Source organism: Dipodomys merriami, unplaced genomic scaffold (genome assembly GCF_024711535.1).
Source record: "Dipodomys merriami isolate MVZ:Mamm:240054 unplaced genomic scaffold, mDipMer1.0.p SCAF_8, whole genome shotgun sequence".
In the NCBI taxonomy this organism is placed as follows: domain Eukaryota; kingdom Metazoa; phylum Chordata; class Mammalia; order Rodentia; family Heteromyidae; genus Dipodomys; species Dipodomys merriami.
The window spans coordinates 13,956,494-13,969,480 of record NW_027206401.1 but is presented as its reverse complement, the minus strand read 5'-3'; the positions used below and the strand labels follow the sequence as shown (position 1 = coordinate 13,969,480).

The following is a 12,987-nucleotide window of genomic DNA, read 5'->3' as shown; positions in this document are numbered from 1 at the left end:
CCAGCAAAGACCTGAGTGGGACTCGCACAGGACCCGGATTCAAATAACTGCTCATCCAAGACAGAGCTTTGAATACGGCTATGGTTCCGAAGGCACGCCGGGCAGAACTACCCAGGAACGGCAGAGCTACCACCAGCCCCAGCCCGCCGCCAGTCCCGGCCCTGGTGTCCGGTCCTCGGTTTCCGGGTTGGAGTCGGGCACCTGAGCGGGTGGGAGGGGGGAAGGGAGGGAGGGGACGCCCGTTGCCATGGAGACGCCCCACGTTCCGTTCCGGAAGCCGGCGCCGCCTCCAGGCAACCACAAACGCGGTGTCCGCGGCCTGCGCGGCGCTCGGAGCTCGGAGCTCGGAGCTCGGAGCTCGGCCCCGCCTGGCGCCGCGCGAGGCCATGGCTTCCAAACAAGCCAAAAAGAAGGAGGTGCATCGCATCAACTCTGCGCACGGGTCCGATAAGTCCAAAGAGTAAGGCGCGTTCCCCCCGCCTCGCCGGCCCGGGGCCCGCGGCCGCGCACTCGAGCCCGGCGCCGCCGCTCCGCCGCCCCCCGCGTGGGTCCCGCCGGCCTTCCCGCCCCGGGCCTCGGGAGCCTCCGCCTCCCGTCCTCGCCGCCCTCCCAGCCCGGCCCCTCCTCCTCCCGTCCTCGCCGCCCTCCCAGCCCGGCCCCTCCTCCTCCCGTCCTCGCCGCCCTCCCAGCCCGGCCCCTCCTCCTTCCCCGGAGCCCGGCCTCCGGCCTCCCCCCTCCTCCTCCTTCCCGGGAGCCGGCCTCCCCCTCCAACTCCTTCCCCGGCGCCCGGCCTCCGGCCTCCCCCCTCCTCCTCCTTCCCGGGAGCCGGCCTCCCCCTCCAACTCCTTCCCCGGCGCCCGGCCTCCCCCCTCCTTCCCCGGAGCCCGGCCTCCCTCCTCCTCCCTCCCTCCTCTTTCCTCCTTCCTCCCTCCTCCTTCCTCCGGAGCCCGGCCTCCCCCCCTCCTTCCCCGGAGCCCAGCCTCCGGCCTCCTCCCTCCTCCTTCCCTCCTTCTTCCCTCCTCCTCCCTCCCTCCTCTTTCCTCCTTCCTCCCTCCTCCTTCCTCCGGAGCCCGGCCTCCCCCCCTCCTTCCCCGGAGCCCAGCCTCCGGCCTCCTCCCTCCTCCTTCCCTCCTTCTTCCCTCCTCCTTCCCTCCTCCTTCCCCGGAGCCGGGCCTGCCTCCCTACTCCCCAGTCTCCACCGAGTCTCCCCCACCCCCAACTCCACCAGTGAGATCCCGAGCTCTTGGCCTGATCGTCCTGGACTTCCTGGCCCACTGAGGCAGGGCCCTAGACAAAACTTAAGTGACCCCAGTGTGTGTGTGTGTGTGTGTGTGTGTGTGTGTGTGTGTGTGTGTGTGTGTGTGTGTGTGTGTGTGTGTGTGTGTGTGTGTGTGTGTGTGTGTGTTGTATGAGTGTGAGACAGACAGAGAGACAGAGAGTCGGAAAGAGAAAGACAGGCAGAGGGCTGGGAAGGTGGCTCAGTGGTAGAGAGCTTGCCTTGCATGCCTGAAGCCCTGGGTTCGATTCCTCAGCACCACATAAAGCAAAAAGAAAAAAGCCGGAAGTGGTGCTCTGGAGCTGAGGGACAGTGCCCAGGCCCAGAGTTCAGGCTCCACGACCAAACCCCCCCCCCCCCAAAAAAGAAAGAAAGACAGGCAGAGACAGATAAGAGACAGAGACACAGAGAGACACAAAGACTGATAGGAGAGAGAGAAGAGAAGACAAAAGAGAGGGAGGAGAGGAGGGGAGAGAGGAGGAGGAGCTGAGAGGAGAGAGAGAAAAGGGAAGAAAGAGGAAGAGAGGGGAGGAAAGGAGAAAGGACAGGGAGAGAGAAGAGAGAGATGGAAGAAAAGGGAGAGGACAGAAAGAGGGAGACAGGAAGATAAAGAGAGCTAGAGCACAGAGGGAGGAGGATGGAAGAAGAGAGAGGAGAGAGTGAGACGGAGAGTGTAAATCATCCTCAAGTCCCTGGTGTGCCTCTGAGGGTGAGGAATTGTGAAACATGGTAGCTTCCATTAAAGGAGTGGCAGTCTGGGTTCCTTATTCTACTTTCTTCCTTTTATTCAACAGCTTTCAGTGACTTTGCTTCCGCAGTGTTTGTACATAGGCAGGGCACAATTTAATATCCACACAGCCATTCTCTTTCCCTCATTCCTCCCAACAGATCAAATTTGTATTCATGTTTTCTTTTCTTTCTCCGTCTTTACACACACACACACACACACACATGTGTTTATCTTTTTTTATCTTTACGTCTTGACATGAGAGGAAACGTGACCTTTGTCCATACATTTTACAATTGTATACATTTTCCTGCAGATGATGCATATACATATATGTATATAAGTGTGTATGTGTGTAACAAAAATGTGTCTACACACATGTACATATACTGTTTTCTTGATCCATCTAGACTGCAGGCATCTAGACTGCTTTTGTAGCTTAGCTGCAGTCAATATGAAGAAATTCTCAATACCCATAGCAACAAAGGCAGTGCAAATCAAAATGATACTGAGGTTAGTCCAGTCAAAATGGCCATCAAGAGCACACACCACAAATGGTCTGTGGGAAAAACTAGTGCAACCACTATGGAAAGCAGTATGGAGATTTCTCAAAAGAACTAAAATTATACCTGTGATCCAGCAATACGACTCGCCACTGGAATGTAATTCAGGATACTCTTTCCTATGTTTATGTGATTTTCACACTGTCCTCAACTACATCCAAATCTAGGTGTCCTCCCAGCAAGCTCTCAATTGGAAGCAATGTCCATCAGTTCTGTTCAGTGCTAATCAAGCACTTTGTCTTTAACTTTGTTTCCCATAACCTTCTTTAACCTTCTTTACTTTCACCTTTGCAGTATGGTAATTATTTTGCTGTTTGTTCTTACTATTTCGTTGTTTCAGAATAGAAACAATCTTATTAAATCACTTCATTCACTCAAGAACAAATGCATTGGAAGAAAAGAAAAATTTAAACTTTTAAAACCCATTGCCATTTAAATAATTTTTCTAGAAATAGAGGACTTCAAGGTCAACACACTAAATTGGCTTTAATGAGTTTCAATTTAGAAAACATCTTTTAATTTGTAATTTGTTTTCATTCATATCTGATTATCTGAAAAGGATAACTTAAGATACTCCTGACTCAAGTCCATTGTGTCATTTTATTCAAAAGTTTATTTATTTATTTATTTATTCAGGAGTGTTTTAGCACACATTCCAGATTGTATAAGGCAGAAATAAATTGCCTCCCCCTGCCCCCACAATTACAGTCATGCCCTGTGACTGCACAGCAGACTTTATAGAAACAAAATTCCAAGCCCTCATTTTATTAAACCTTTCCTATTCTATAATTTGTTTCTCTTATAAAATAATCTAATTAAAGCAATAGAAACATATGTTGGTCTCTGTATAAACCATATGCAGCTGCTTTATTTTTCAATTGCTTAAAATTTTCAGTGGCTCTTGGTACTAGATAAAGTTTTCCTTGACTTTTTAAAAAAATCTCATAATATTTTTAATTTAAATGCATAATCTTATTAATACAGATTTTTATTTTGAGATAGGATCTCCCAATGTTGTCTAGGCTCATGATCAACCTTCCTGTGTCAGCCTCCTGAGTACTGCAATTCCAAGCATGTGCTGCCAGGCCTGGCTAACTTAGTTTTTTTTTTTTTTTTTTTTTTTTTTTTTTCGGTTGTGGGGCATGAACTCTGGGTGGGGGCACTGTCCCTCAGCTCTTCAGCTTAAGGCTAGTGCTCTACCATTTGAGCCACAGGGCCACTTCCGGGTTTTCTGGTGGTTTATTGGAGATAAGTCTCATGGATACTCCCCCCTCCCTCCCCCCCCCCCCCCCCCCCCCCCCCCCCCCCCCCCGGCTTTGAACTATGATCCTCAGATCTCAGCCTCCTGAGTAGCTAGGATTACAGGCATGAGCCACCAGTGCCCCGCTAACATAGGTTTTTTTTTTTTTTTTAATACTTTTATCATCTTTGCAAAGTACATGGTTAATAAGTGTTTTTGTTCCAAAAAGTTATTTTGTTGATAAAAAAGATCATCAAACAAATGTTTGCTAACTATGGACTCATTTTTAATACTTATAAGGACAACTTTGACCTTGCCTCAGTTCCAAATTTTGCAGGGTATTTATTTTTTTTTCCAGGGCTGAGGACCGAGCCCAGGGCCTTGCACGCGCCGGGTGGGCGCCCTTCCGCTGGGCTAAACCCCCAGCCCCTTTTGCAGGATATTTAACAAACTAGATCTCTATGCAGACAAAACATATCATACAGAATGTGCTGTGTCAATCAAATATGTAATAGAATGTAGATTTAAATGTATTTTGAGTCTGAAACAGATAATATTGCTGTCATGAAATGATGTGAATTTTTTATTATACTTTAAAAAATTCTCATAGTCCTTCTCTTCCCCTCGGGTATCTGTCCCTCTTCCCCTCCTCTTTCCTCTTCTTCCTCCTTCTCTTCTCTTTCTTTCTTAAATAGGTTTAGTGATATGAAATTAGCATAATAACTTGCATGATTTGAAGTATGCATTTTGCTAACTTTTCTAAATACTTGTATTGTCTTTAAGTAGTTGTACAGAGGGCCCCTTGGCATTCAACAAAACAGTTCCTGAATTCGCTGTGTCTTGATCAGTGTCTCCCCTTTTAACATTCTCACCTGCCCCTGCCAGCCTACTCCTTCCCCCACTTTTCTTAATTTTGTAGGATATGTATTAATTTTTGTGCCATTCAGCAAAGCAGTGTATAAATACAATGCCTCTTGATCATCAGTATTCTCCCAACCCTCCCAACATACCGGTTCCCTCATTTTTCTTAATTTTGTAGGATATGTATGGAACTTTGGTTTGCCATTTAATGAAGCAGTTTCTCCATGCAGTACATCTTGATCTGCGTCAACCCCGTCAACATTTTCACCTTCCTTCAACACACCCCTTCCCCAAGGGGAGAGGGTTAGACAAATGAAGAGGGGAAGGGGAGAGAATGAAGTCAAGAATTCATTGTATATATCACAGTACACAGGAAAGCAAAACCATATCCTAGTAATGGACCGTTCAAACCATTTCATTCTGCCCTGGACAATTCCTTCTTCTTGTCATTTTCTAACCCTGTTCCCCAGTATTCTGTTTTCAGTTACTTTTTAGCTTGAGTTTTATATTGATGGATATAAAATTTCACCCACAATGATTTAATATTTAGAGTCCACTGTACAGATATTACACAATATGTGTATGTAGGTGCCTTCTGATGAGCACTGAGGTTGTTCCAAACAAATATTCTGTGCAAGTTCTACATATGTTTTATATGAATAAATGTGTATACTTTTCTTGGATTAAAAAATTAGGACTGGAATGACTGGATTTTGCACTTGATATATGCTCAATTATTTATTTTTTGTCAGTCGTGGGGCTTGAAGTCTGGGCCTAGGCGCTGTCCCTCAGTTCTTAAACTCAAGGCTCTACCACTTGAGCCACAGCCCCACTTCTGGTTTTCTGAGTGGTTTATTGGAGATAAGAGTGTCATGGACTTTCGTGCCTGGCCTGGTTTTGAACCGTGATCCTCAGAGTTTAGACTCCTGATTAGCTAGGATTATAGGCATGAGCCACTGGTGCTTGGCTGCTCAGTTTTTTAAAGAAACTCCCGGACTATCTTCCAAAATTCTATATTTTATCTTCCCACCTGCAGTATATGAAAGTTGCAGCTGTTCTACCTTCTTGCCAACTTAATATATAGTCTTTTTATCTAGTTATTATAATAGTGTCTCATTTCAGTTTATTTTGTATTTTTCTAATGAATAATGAAGTTGAGCATCTATGTGGTTTTAAATTTTTTTATTTGCATTGTGATTAAATTAGTTTTCTATTGCTGCTTAACAAATTCAGTGACTTAACGCATCACTCCCCTATAATCTCACTACTTCATAGCTCAGAATTTCTAGTGGGTTCATCTATGTTCTCCCTAAAGGTTTCCAAAGCCTTGCCAAGGTCCAGAGTGTTCTTTTTCAACTGTAGATAAAAAGTTACAGTTCCTTTCTTGTTATCAGAGGTGCACGGCATCCTCAGACTCCGAGAAGCAGATTATAATGTTTCTCTCATGTTCTCCCTCATCTTCAAGCCAGCACCAGAATGGTGAGTTCCCATGCTTCCGATCCTTTCCTCTTTCCTCCCTGCCTCTTCTGTCAGCCCATGGAAAGCTCTTATCTTTTAGGTGTTGATGAGATTCAACCAGACCTACCAAATCTCTGTATTTTAAGCTCAGCAATCTCATATGCCGACAAAAAATAATAGAAAAGTCACATTCATGGCTGCCAGGATGAGCATGGGACATCTTCAGAGGGTCTTGTATACATTCTGCACATAACACAATCCAGGATTTCTTTAAGCATCTGGCCAAATTCCTTGCTAACCACATCTCCAGCTGACATTTTTTTAACTAAATAAAATTCTGCATTTCTTTCTATTGTATTTATCTTTGAACTCTATTGATAGATGACAAAACTGTGAATAAATGAGTTTTCATTGTTACAGGTATGAATTTTCTAAAACTTGACATTTATTTCCCAATATTACCAGTTCCTAAATCTTCTTTTATGACTTCTGTGCCTCCAAAATAATAACTTCTTTGTCCTTTTAGAAGATTAAAATTGTATTTGTGCTGATATTCTAAAAGCTGTTAGTATTTTTATTTTTTATTTTTTTTAATTTAATTTTATTTTATTTGAGAACATACTGTACAGAGGAGCTACAATTACATGGGCAGGATAATGCATACATTTCTTACCAAGCATTGCAGCCTCCTCCTTTGTTTACCCTTCACCTCCCTTCCCAGCCTCCCCCCTCCTGTTAGTATTTTTAAATGCAAGAGATTTTCATTAAGTATAAAACGTGTTTAAATTATTTTATCTGTAAATTATCATACATGATAGTGAATTTATATCATTTTGAATCTTGCATTAGTAAGCAGAAATTAATATATGAAATTTTCTCATAGAATAATCTCTGTGGTCATTGCAGTCTTCAAAATGCCGGCATCTTATAGACAAATGTATTTAACTTGCTTTGCTAACAAGGTAATTAAATTTAGGGCCTGCAGTTTATCCAGTATTGTTTCAAGAGATTTTAATTAAAATTATCCCACATTCATACTTTTTATCATCTCCCCTTTTGGCAGAAATGCACCATCTGGTTCTGGTGAACAAAAGAGAGGTAAATTCCCAATCTGGCCAGAGTGGAGTGAAGCTGACATCAATGCTGAGAAGTGGGACTCAGGCAAAGGTGGTAAAGAAAAAGACAAAGCCGGCAAGAGTCCAGTATTTGTAAGTAGACTTGGTCTGGACGAACTCTCACGTTGGTCTCCAATAAGACTTGTAAACAAACAAATGTATTCATTCCTCTCATGGATCTATATATTCTGGTTTTACTTATTGCCAAGTAATATTCCTAAGAATAAATGCTTGTCTGTTTATTATTTGGCAATGTGATCATGTGGGCAGTTTCTAGCTTTGGGTTACTACTACCAATAACTCTGCCCTCAGCATTCCTGTAGATTATATATTCTGTTTTTTAATGAACACTGAGTTTCTACTTAGCTGTCTCAGATGCCCAAGAATGTAATTCATTGATTCTTTTTTTGAACCTTTGTATGGGTCAATTAGTGAGGTCCAAAGAAAGGATTATATGCAAACATGAATTCTCAAATCCTAGGCAGTTAGAGATATACAGAAGGTAAGAATTCTCAGAACTCAGAGGGTACTGGGGAAGGAAAATCCCTAAAGGAAAAGCTACTGGAAGTAAGAATAAAATGCTTGTGGGATATCAGTATGGAAAAACATTATGGAAAAACCATACTTTACCTGAGTTCAGGAAGACAGGGACAGTGAGCAACTTTGTGGTTTTCATGGTTATCCTGTATTCCCCTCAAGGCTGGTGAGGTCCCAGAAGCACCCAGGGAAGGGATTGAAGGGACTCTTGTGATTCATGTATTAGTCCCAGACAACATCCTCCATGTCTCCAGCCCCAAAATATTTTATTAAGTATAAAATGTGTTCAAATAATTTTATCTGTAAATGATCATACATGATAGTGAATTTGTATCATTTTGCAAGGCATGTACTCTACTGCTGAGCTACCTTCCCAGCCCCTGAATTTGTATCATTTTGAATCTTGCATTAGTAAGTAGAAATTAATATATGAAATTTTCTCATAGAATAATCTCTGTGGTCATTGCAGTCTTCAAAATGCTGGCATCTTATAGTGTCTTATATTTAGCCTGATCTCTGGTCTCCACAATGTAATAAATGTTCTTGAGGGGGGAAAAAAGGTGACTGTGAAGCTCTCCTTGTTGTGGTGCTTTTTAAGGTCAATAACTGTACTACAGTTCTACAGGATTTTAGTCACCACTGGAGACACTGGGTGAAGGGAACACAAGCATTCATTGTATTATTTTGTACAACTGCATACAAACCCATAGAGTAATTTTCTCAAAAGAACCAAACCACTTCTAAAACTTAATAGGTGGGCCCTGGTGGCTTAAGCCTATAATCCTAACTACTCAGGAGGTTGAGAGCTGAGGATTGTGGTTCAAAGCCAGACCAGAGGAAGAAAATCCATGAGACTCTTATCTCCAATTCACGAAGTATAACTGTGACTCAAATGGTAGAGCACCAAGTTTGAGTGAAAAACCTCAGGGATAGCACCCAGGTACTAAGTTCAAGCCCCAGGACTGGTACACATTAATAATAAATAAAGATCAAAAGTCCTAATATTAAACATTCCTGTTTTTAATTGCAGCAGTTGAACATTAAGTCAGTGATTTTTCATTCTTCTCACTCACATTAAACGAAATATTTTCATTGGAAAGTAAGGCCATAACTGGCCCATCTGAAAGCATTTTCCCACTGTACCTAATTTGTGTTCTAAAGCAGCTCATGTCTGTCTGTAACACTTCCCTTACAATCAATATCCAACTCAGTAATCAAGGTCACATGATCACAGAATTGTTCAATCCAGTGTTGTGCAGACACTCCATGGTACTCTCTAGGGACATCTGTACACATTGTTCTGTAGATGCTTGTGGATTGTTCAGGTCTATGCACTTTTTATTCTTTTGCTTTTACTTTCATAAAACTATATGAGTAAAAAAAAAACCCTAAATTTATTTTTCTATAGCATTTTTTTGAAGACCCCGAAGGAAAGATTGAATTGCCATCATCATTGAAACCTTACTCCTGGAAACGTCCACAGGATTTTGTAATTAGTCGGGTAAGAAATATTTTTACTTTTAAATAAAATATTGGATTAGCTATAAAGATAAAACATCATTGTGCTAAAAAAATTACCATTTTGAAACTTTATTAAAAAGTTGTTCTTTGGATTGAGTTTGTTACCTGGGGCTAGCCTCAGGCTGCAGTTTTCCTACTTAGATCTCCCTAGCTTTGATTATAGACAAGATTATAGATCTAGCTTTGATTATAGACAAGTCCAACCATGCTTAATGTATTGGGTAATACAGTAATCACACCAACAGCATACTCCACAAAACCTTCACTCACATGTTATACAACTCCACATCCTAGTCTGCGTGTTAAGTACACTCATCTCTTCTTTCCTGTTACAGTATACACCGACGCCATTTTCCCTCACTGATGCTCCTGTTTTCATTTATTATCCAGAAAACTAGTAGGCTAGAGTATTTATTACTAGTCCAATGGTCGTAGGGGACCTGATTGTTATACCTACTCATGGATTCAATTAAATTTATTTCCACAAAAATTTCAGCCTTTATAAGCATTGATATTCATGTAAGAAAATACAATTTGTCCATGCTAATAGATAAAATTGAAGGTACTCAATTCAAAAGGATCTACTAAAATGGGAAAATAGGTTCCTCTCAATCCATGAAAATATTTTAAATGCCTTCTTATAAAACATTTTAAATAAAATAAATGAAATAAATACACATAAACCAGCCTTGTAAGTTAATTTTAGCATTAGATCACATTAAAATGATGAATCTAAATTCTGTATTATGTACTTGGTACTAATCAGCTATTAAATACTTAGCCTGCTTATCATAAATGATAATGATTATGTTTTATGTAAGTAAAAATTTCACAAAGTGGGAATGGTAAAATTTAAGTAGAAAAGTTTTATGAACCATTTCCTTCCCATTTTAGTAGACTTTAGTTCTAAGTAATACATTTATACAAGAGATAAATCCATTCATTGTCATAAATGGATGAATGAATGACTGAATGATGAATGAATCTTCTAAGTACTTGAACACAATGCTGCTTCTGCTTCTGTGTCTCCACAATAATGACCACCTTAGATGATGTTTGCTGGATGATAGCCTTTGTGTCTCTCTGTCTCTGTCTGCGTCTTGAACCCCTAAACCAATTTCTCCAATCACTAAATAATCACAACATGCATGACTAAAAAGAATACAGTCTGTCCAAAAACAAACCAGAGAACATACTGTACAAAAGACAAAATCAAATGACATGATTTAAGTTGGGTGAAGCTGAGTTTTCAGAATCTTAAACACAAGAGTGATCTGTGATCAGAGTGACTGAACAGACTGCTTATCTTTAAGCTCAGGCAATTAGTACCCCAAACTCCTCAGCATGGGTTATGTTATGCATTGTGCTCTATCTGAAAACTTATCCTGCCTGAGGTAAGGTTTAGAGAATAGAGATGCTAAAAAAGCAATTTTAGAGACTTCTGTCTTAATATTTTTTTCTATTGCAAAGCCAGTTCTCTCTTTTCATTTCTCTGCTGGTGACTGCTAATTTTAATACTTCAAGCTTTAGCTATGTAGTTATGAATACGAATTAATCTTACTGAGCATGGCTACTTGCTGGAAGGAATGGATGGGAAGATTAGGAGCATTGCATCATAAGGAGTCAAACTGAATTAGCTATGTTTGTAGTTGATGTCCAGAAGAGTCAACCCATGCCTTCAAAAGAGTTTAGGTAAACTTTTCTCAAAATATACAAAAGACTGGGGCTGGGGGTTTAGCCCAACGGAAGGGTGCCCGCCCGGTGTATGCAAGGCCCTGGCTTCGGTCCTCAGTCCTGGAAAAAAATATATATATACATACACATATATATATATATATGTATATATATATATATATTTTATATATATATATATATATAGATATATATATATATATATATATACACACACAAAAGACTATTTTATTGGCTTTTTTTTTTTGCTTGTCTCAGGTCTTGAACTTTTAGCCATATGCTCTTGACTAGCTTTCTTGCTCATGGTTGGCACTCTACTACTTGTGCCATTTCCAGTCTGACTTTGTTGGTTGTTGATGGAATCTCAAAGATTTTCTGCCCCAACTGACTCTGAACTGGTTTGCTTCAGGTTTTAGTTACCTGATGTGTAGCTATGGCTACAGGCTGTAGCCACCATCAGCCTGGCTTATTTTAGTGACTTTTAGGATAGTTGTACAAGTGGTTGAGGGTATTTGGTCAAATTATCTTCCATTAAAAACGAATCCTGAAATAAAAACCTGTGTACATGCTAATTGGATATATTAATGATATGTTTTGACATGAATTAGAGCTTACTTTTTCAATATTATAAGTCACATTTCTCTATTATTTTAATTTTATTATTTTATTATTGTACTAATTAAATAATGACCATGAAATGGGACAGCATTTAAAGTTGGACAAGCTCTTAAAAACTGCCATGATTAATATGTTTCATCTAAGATGGAGATATTTTTTCATCTACCAGATGTTAGCTAAGCTTCAGGTTTAACATGAGTGGTTAAATAATAAATCTCTCTCTCTTTTTTTTGGTGTTAGTCTTGGGCCTTGAACTCAGAGCCTGTGCACTGTCTTTGAGCTTTTTTGTTCAAGTTTAGTACTCTACTACTTGAGCCAAAACTCCACTTCCAGCCTTTAGGTGGTGGTTAATTGTAGATAAGAGTCTCTTGGACTTTCTTGCCTAGATTGGTTTTAAACTGTCATTCTCAAATTTCAATGTCCTGAGTATTTAGGATTACAGATGTGAGCTACCAACACCTAACTAAATTGTAAATCTCTTTATACTTAGTTCTCTGTGTGCCTGTGAAACATGTAATATTGGATTATAATTTTATATTAAAATACTCTTTTATTCAGAATAATATAATGAATATCTAAAATGAGAGAACAGCATACTTATTTTTCCTTTATGTGATTGCTTTTGATTATAAGAAATGATGTCAAATTTGGCTTACATTAAGTTGTTACTTTCATCATTTTACATAGAGTAACAAACATACATATCCATATTGTTTATTTCAGACTCCAGTAGTTGTGAAAAATGAAGTCACATTTGACTTGTTTTCAGCCAATGAGCATTTATTCTGCAGCGAGGTAGGTGGAGATGTAGGGACTGTGGTCCCATTAAAAGGTACCTTTCAGACCTGTCCACACACCTCCAAACACCCAACTTCACTTCTCCCTAGCTCTTGTCTAAGTTCTGGTATAAGACTGGTTTTCCAACTTTGTAGGAACATAGTTGAAAACTAAAACTTATACATATTTAAGGCATATGATTTAAGTATTTGCTATTCATATACAATGTGGTATATTTACCAAAAACAAGAAAATTAACATCTCACATTTTGCTTGGTTTGTGTGGTGAGAACACTCAATGAACTGTATGAACTCAGTTATTTATAGTAACCTTCAGTGTTGAACTGGGGATGTAGTTCATTGGTAGAATATGTGCCTAGCATGTGTTAGGCCCTGGGTTTGAATCCCCAGCAATGCCCCCAAATTCAAGAGTACTCTCAGGAGCATCTAATTTCAGTCCCCTCTCTCCTCTCCCTCCCTCCCATCCTACCTCCTTTTTTCACCTCTCCTTCCTCCTCCTTCTCTTCCTCCTGTTCTTTTATCTCCCCCCCCTCAGTTCCCACCCCACATGTACTTATACCAACACATACAGAGCTTAATAA

The 12,987-nt window shown here is 40.6% G+C and overlaps 1 protein-coding gene across 3 annotated transcripts in view; it reads left to right on the top strand.

Annotated features, from left to right (window-relative positions):
* The first annotated feature begins 329 nt into the window (after positions 1 to 329).
* The window catches only part of Adgb (androglobin), a 112,346-nt gene continuing 99,688 nt past the window's right edge, over positions 330 to 12,987 (top strand). For 2 of the 3 annotated variants that reach the window (XM_070010897.1, XM_070010896.1), the window contains exons 1-4: positions 331 to 460; positions 7,189 to 7,333; positions 9,186 to 9,278; positions 12,332 to 12,403. In XM_070010897.1, coding sequence (XP_069866998.1) covers positions 387 to 460; positions 7,189 to 7,333; positions 9,186 to 9,278; positions 12,332 to 12,403 — 384 coding nt within the window. In that variant the 5' untranslated portion in view covers positions 331 to 386. Of the gene's footprint in view, positions 461 to 7,188; positions 7,334 to 9,185; positions 9,279 to 12,331; positions 12,404 to 12,987 lie in introns of all 3 variants that reach the window. The other variant, XM_070010898.1, reaches the window with a different exon arrangement.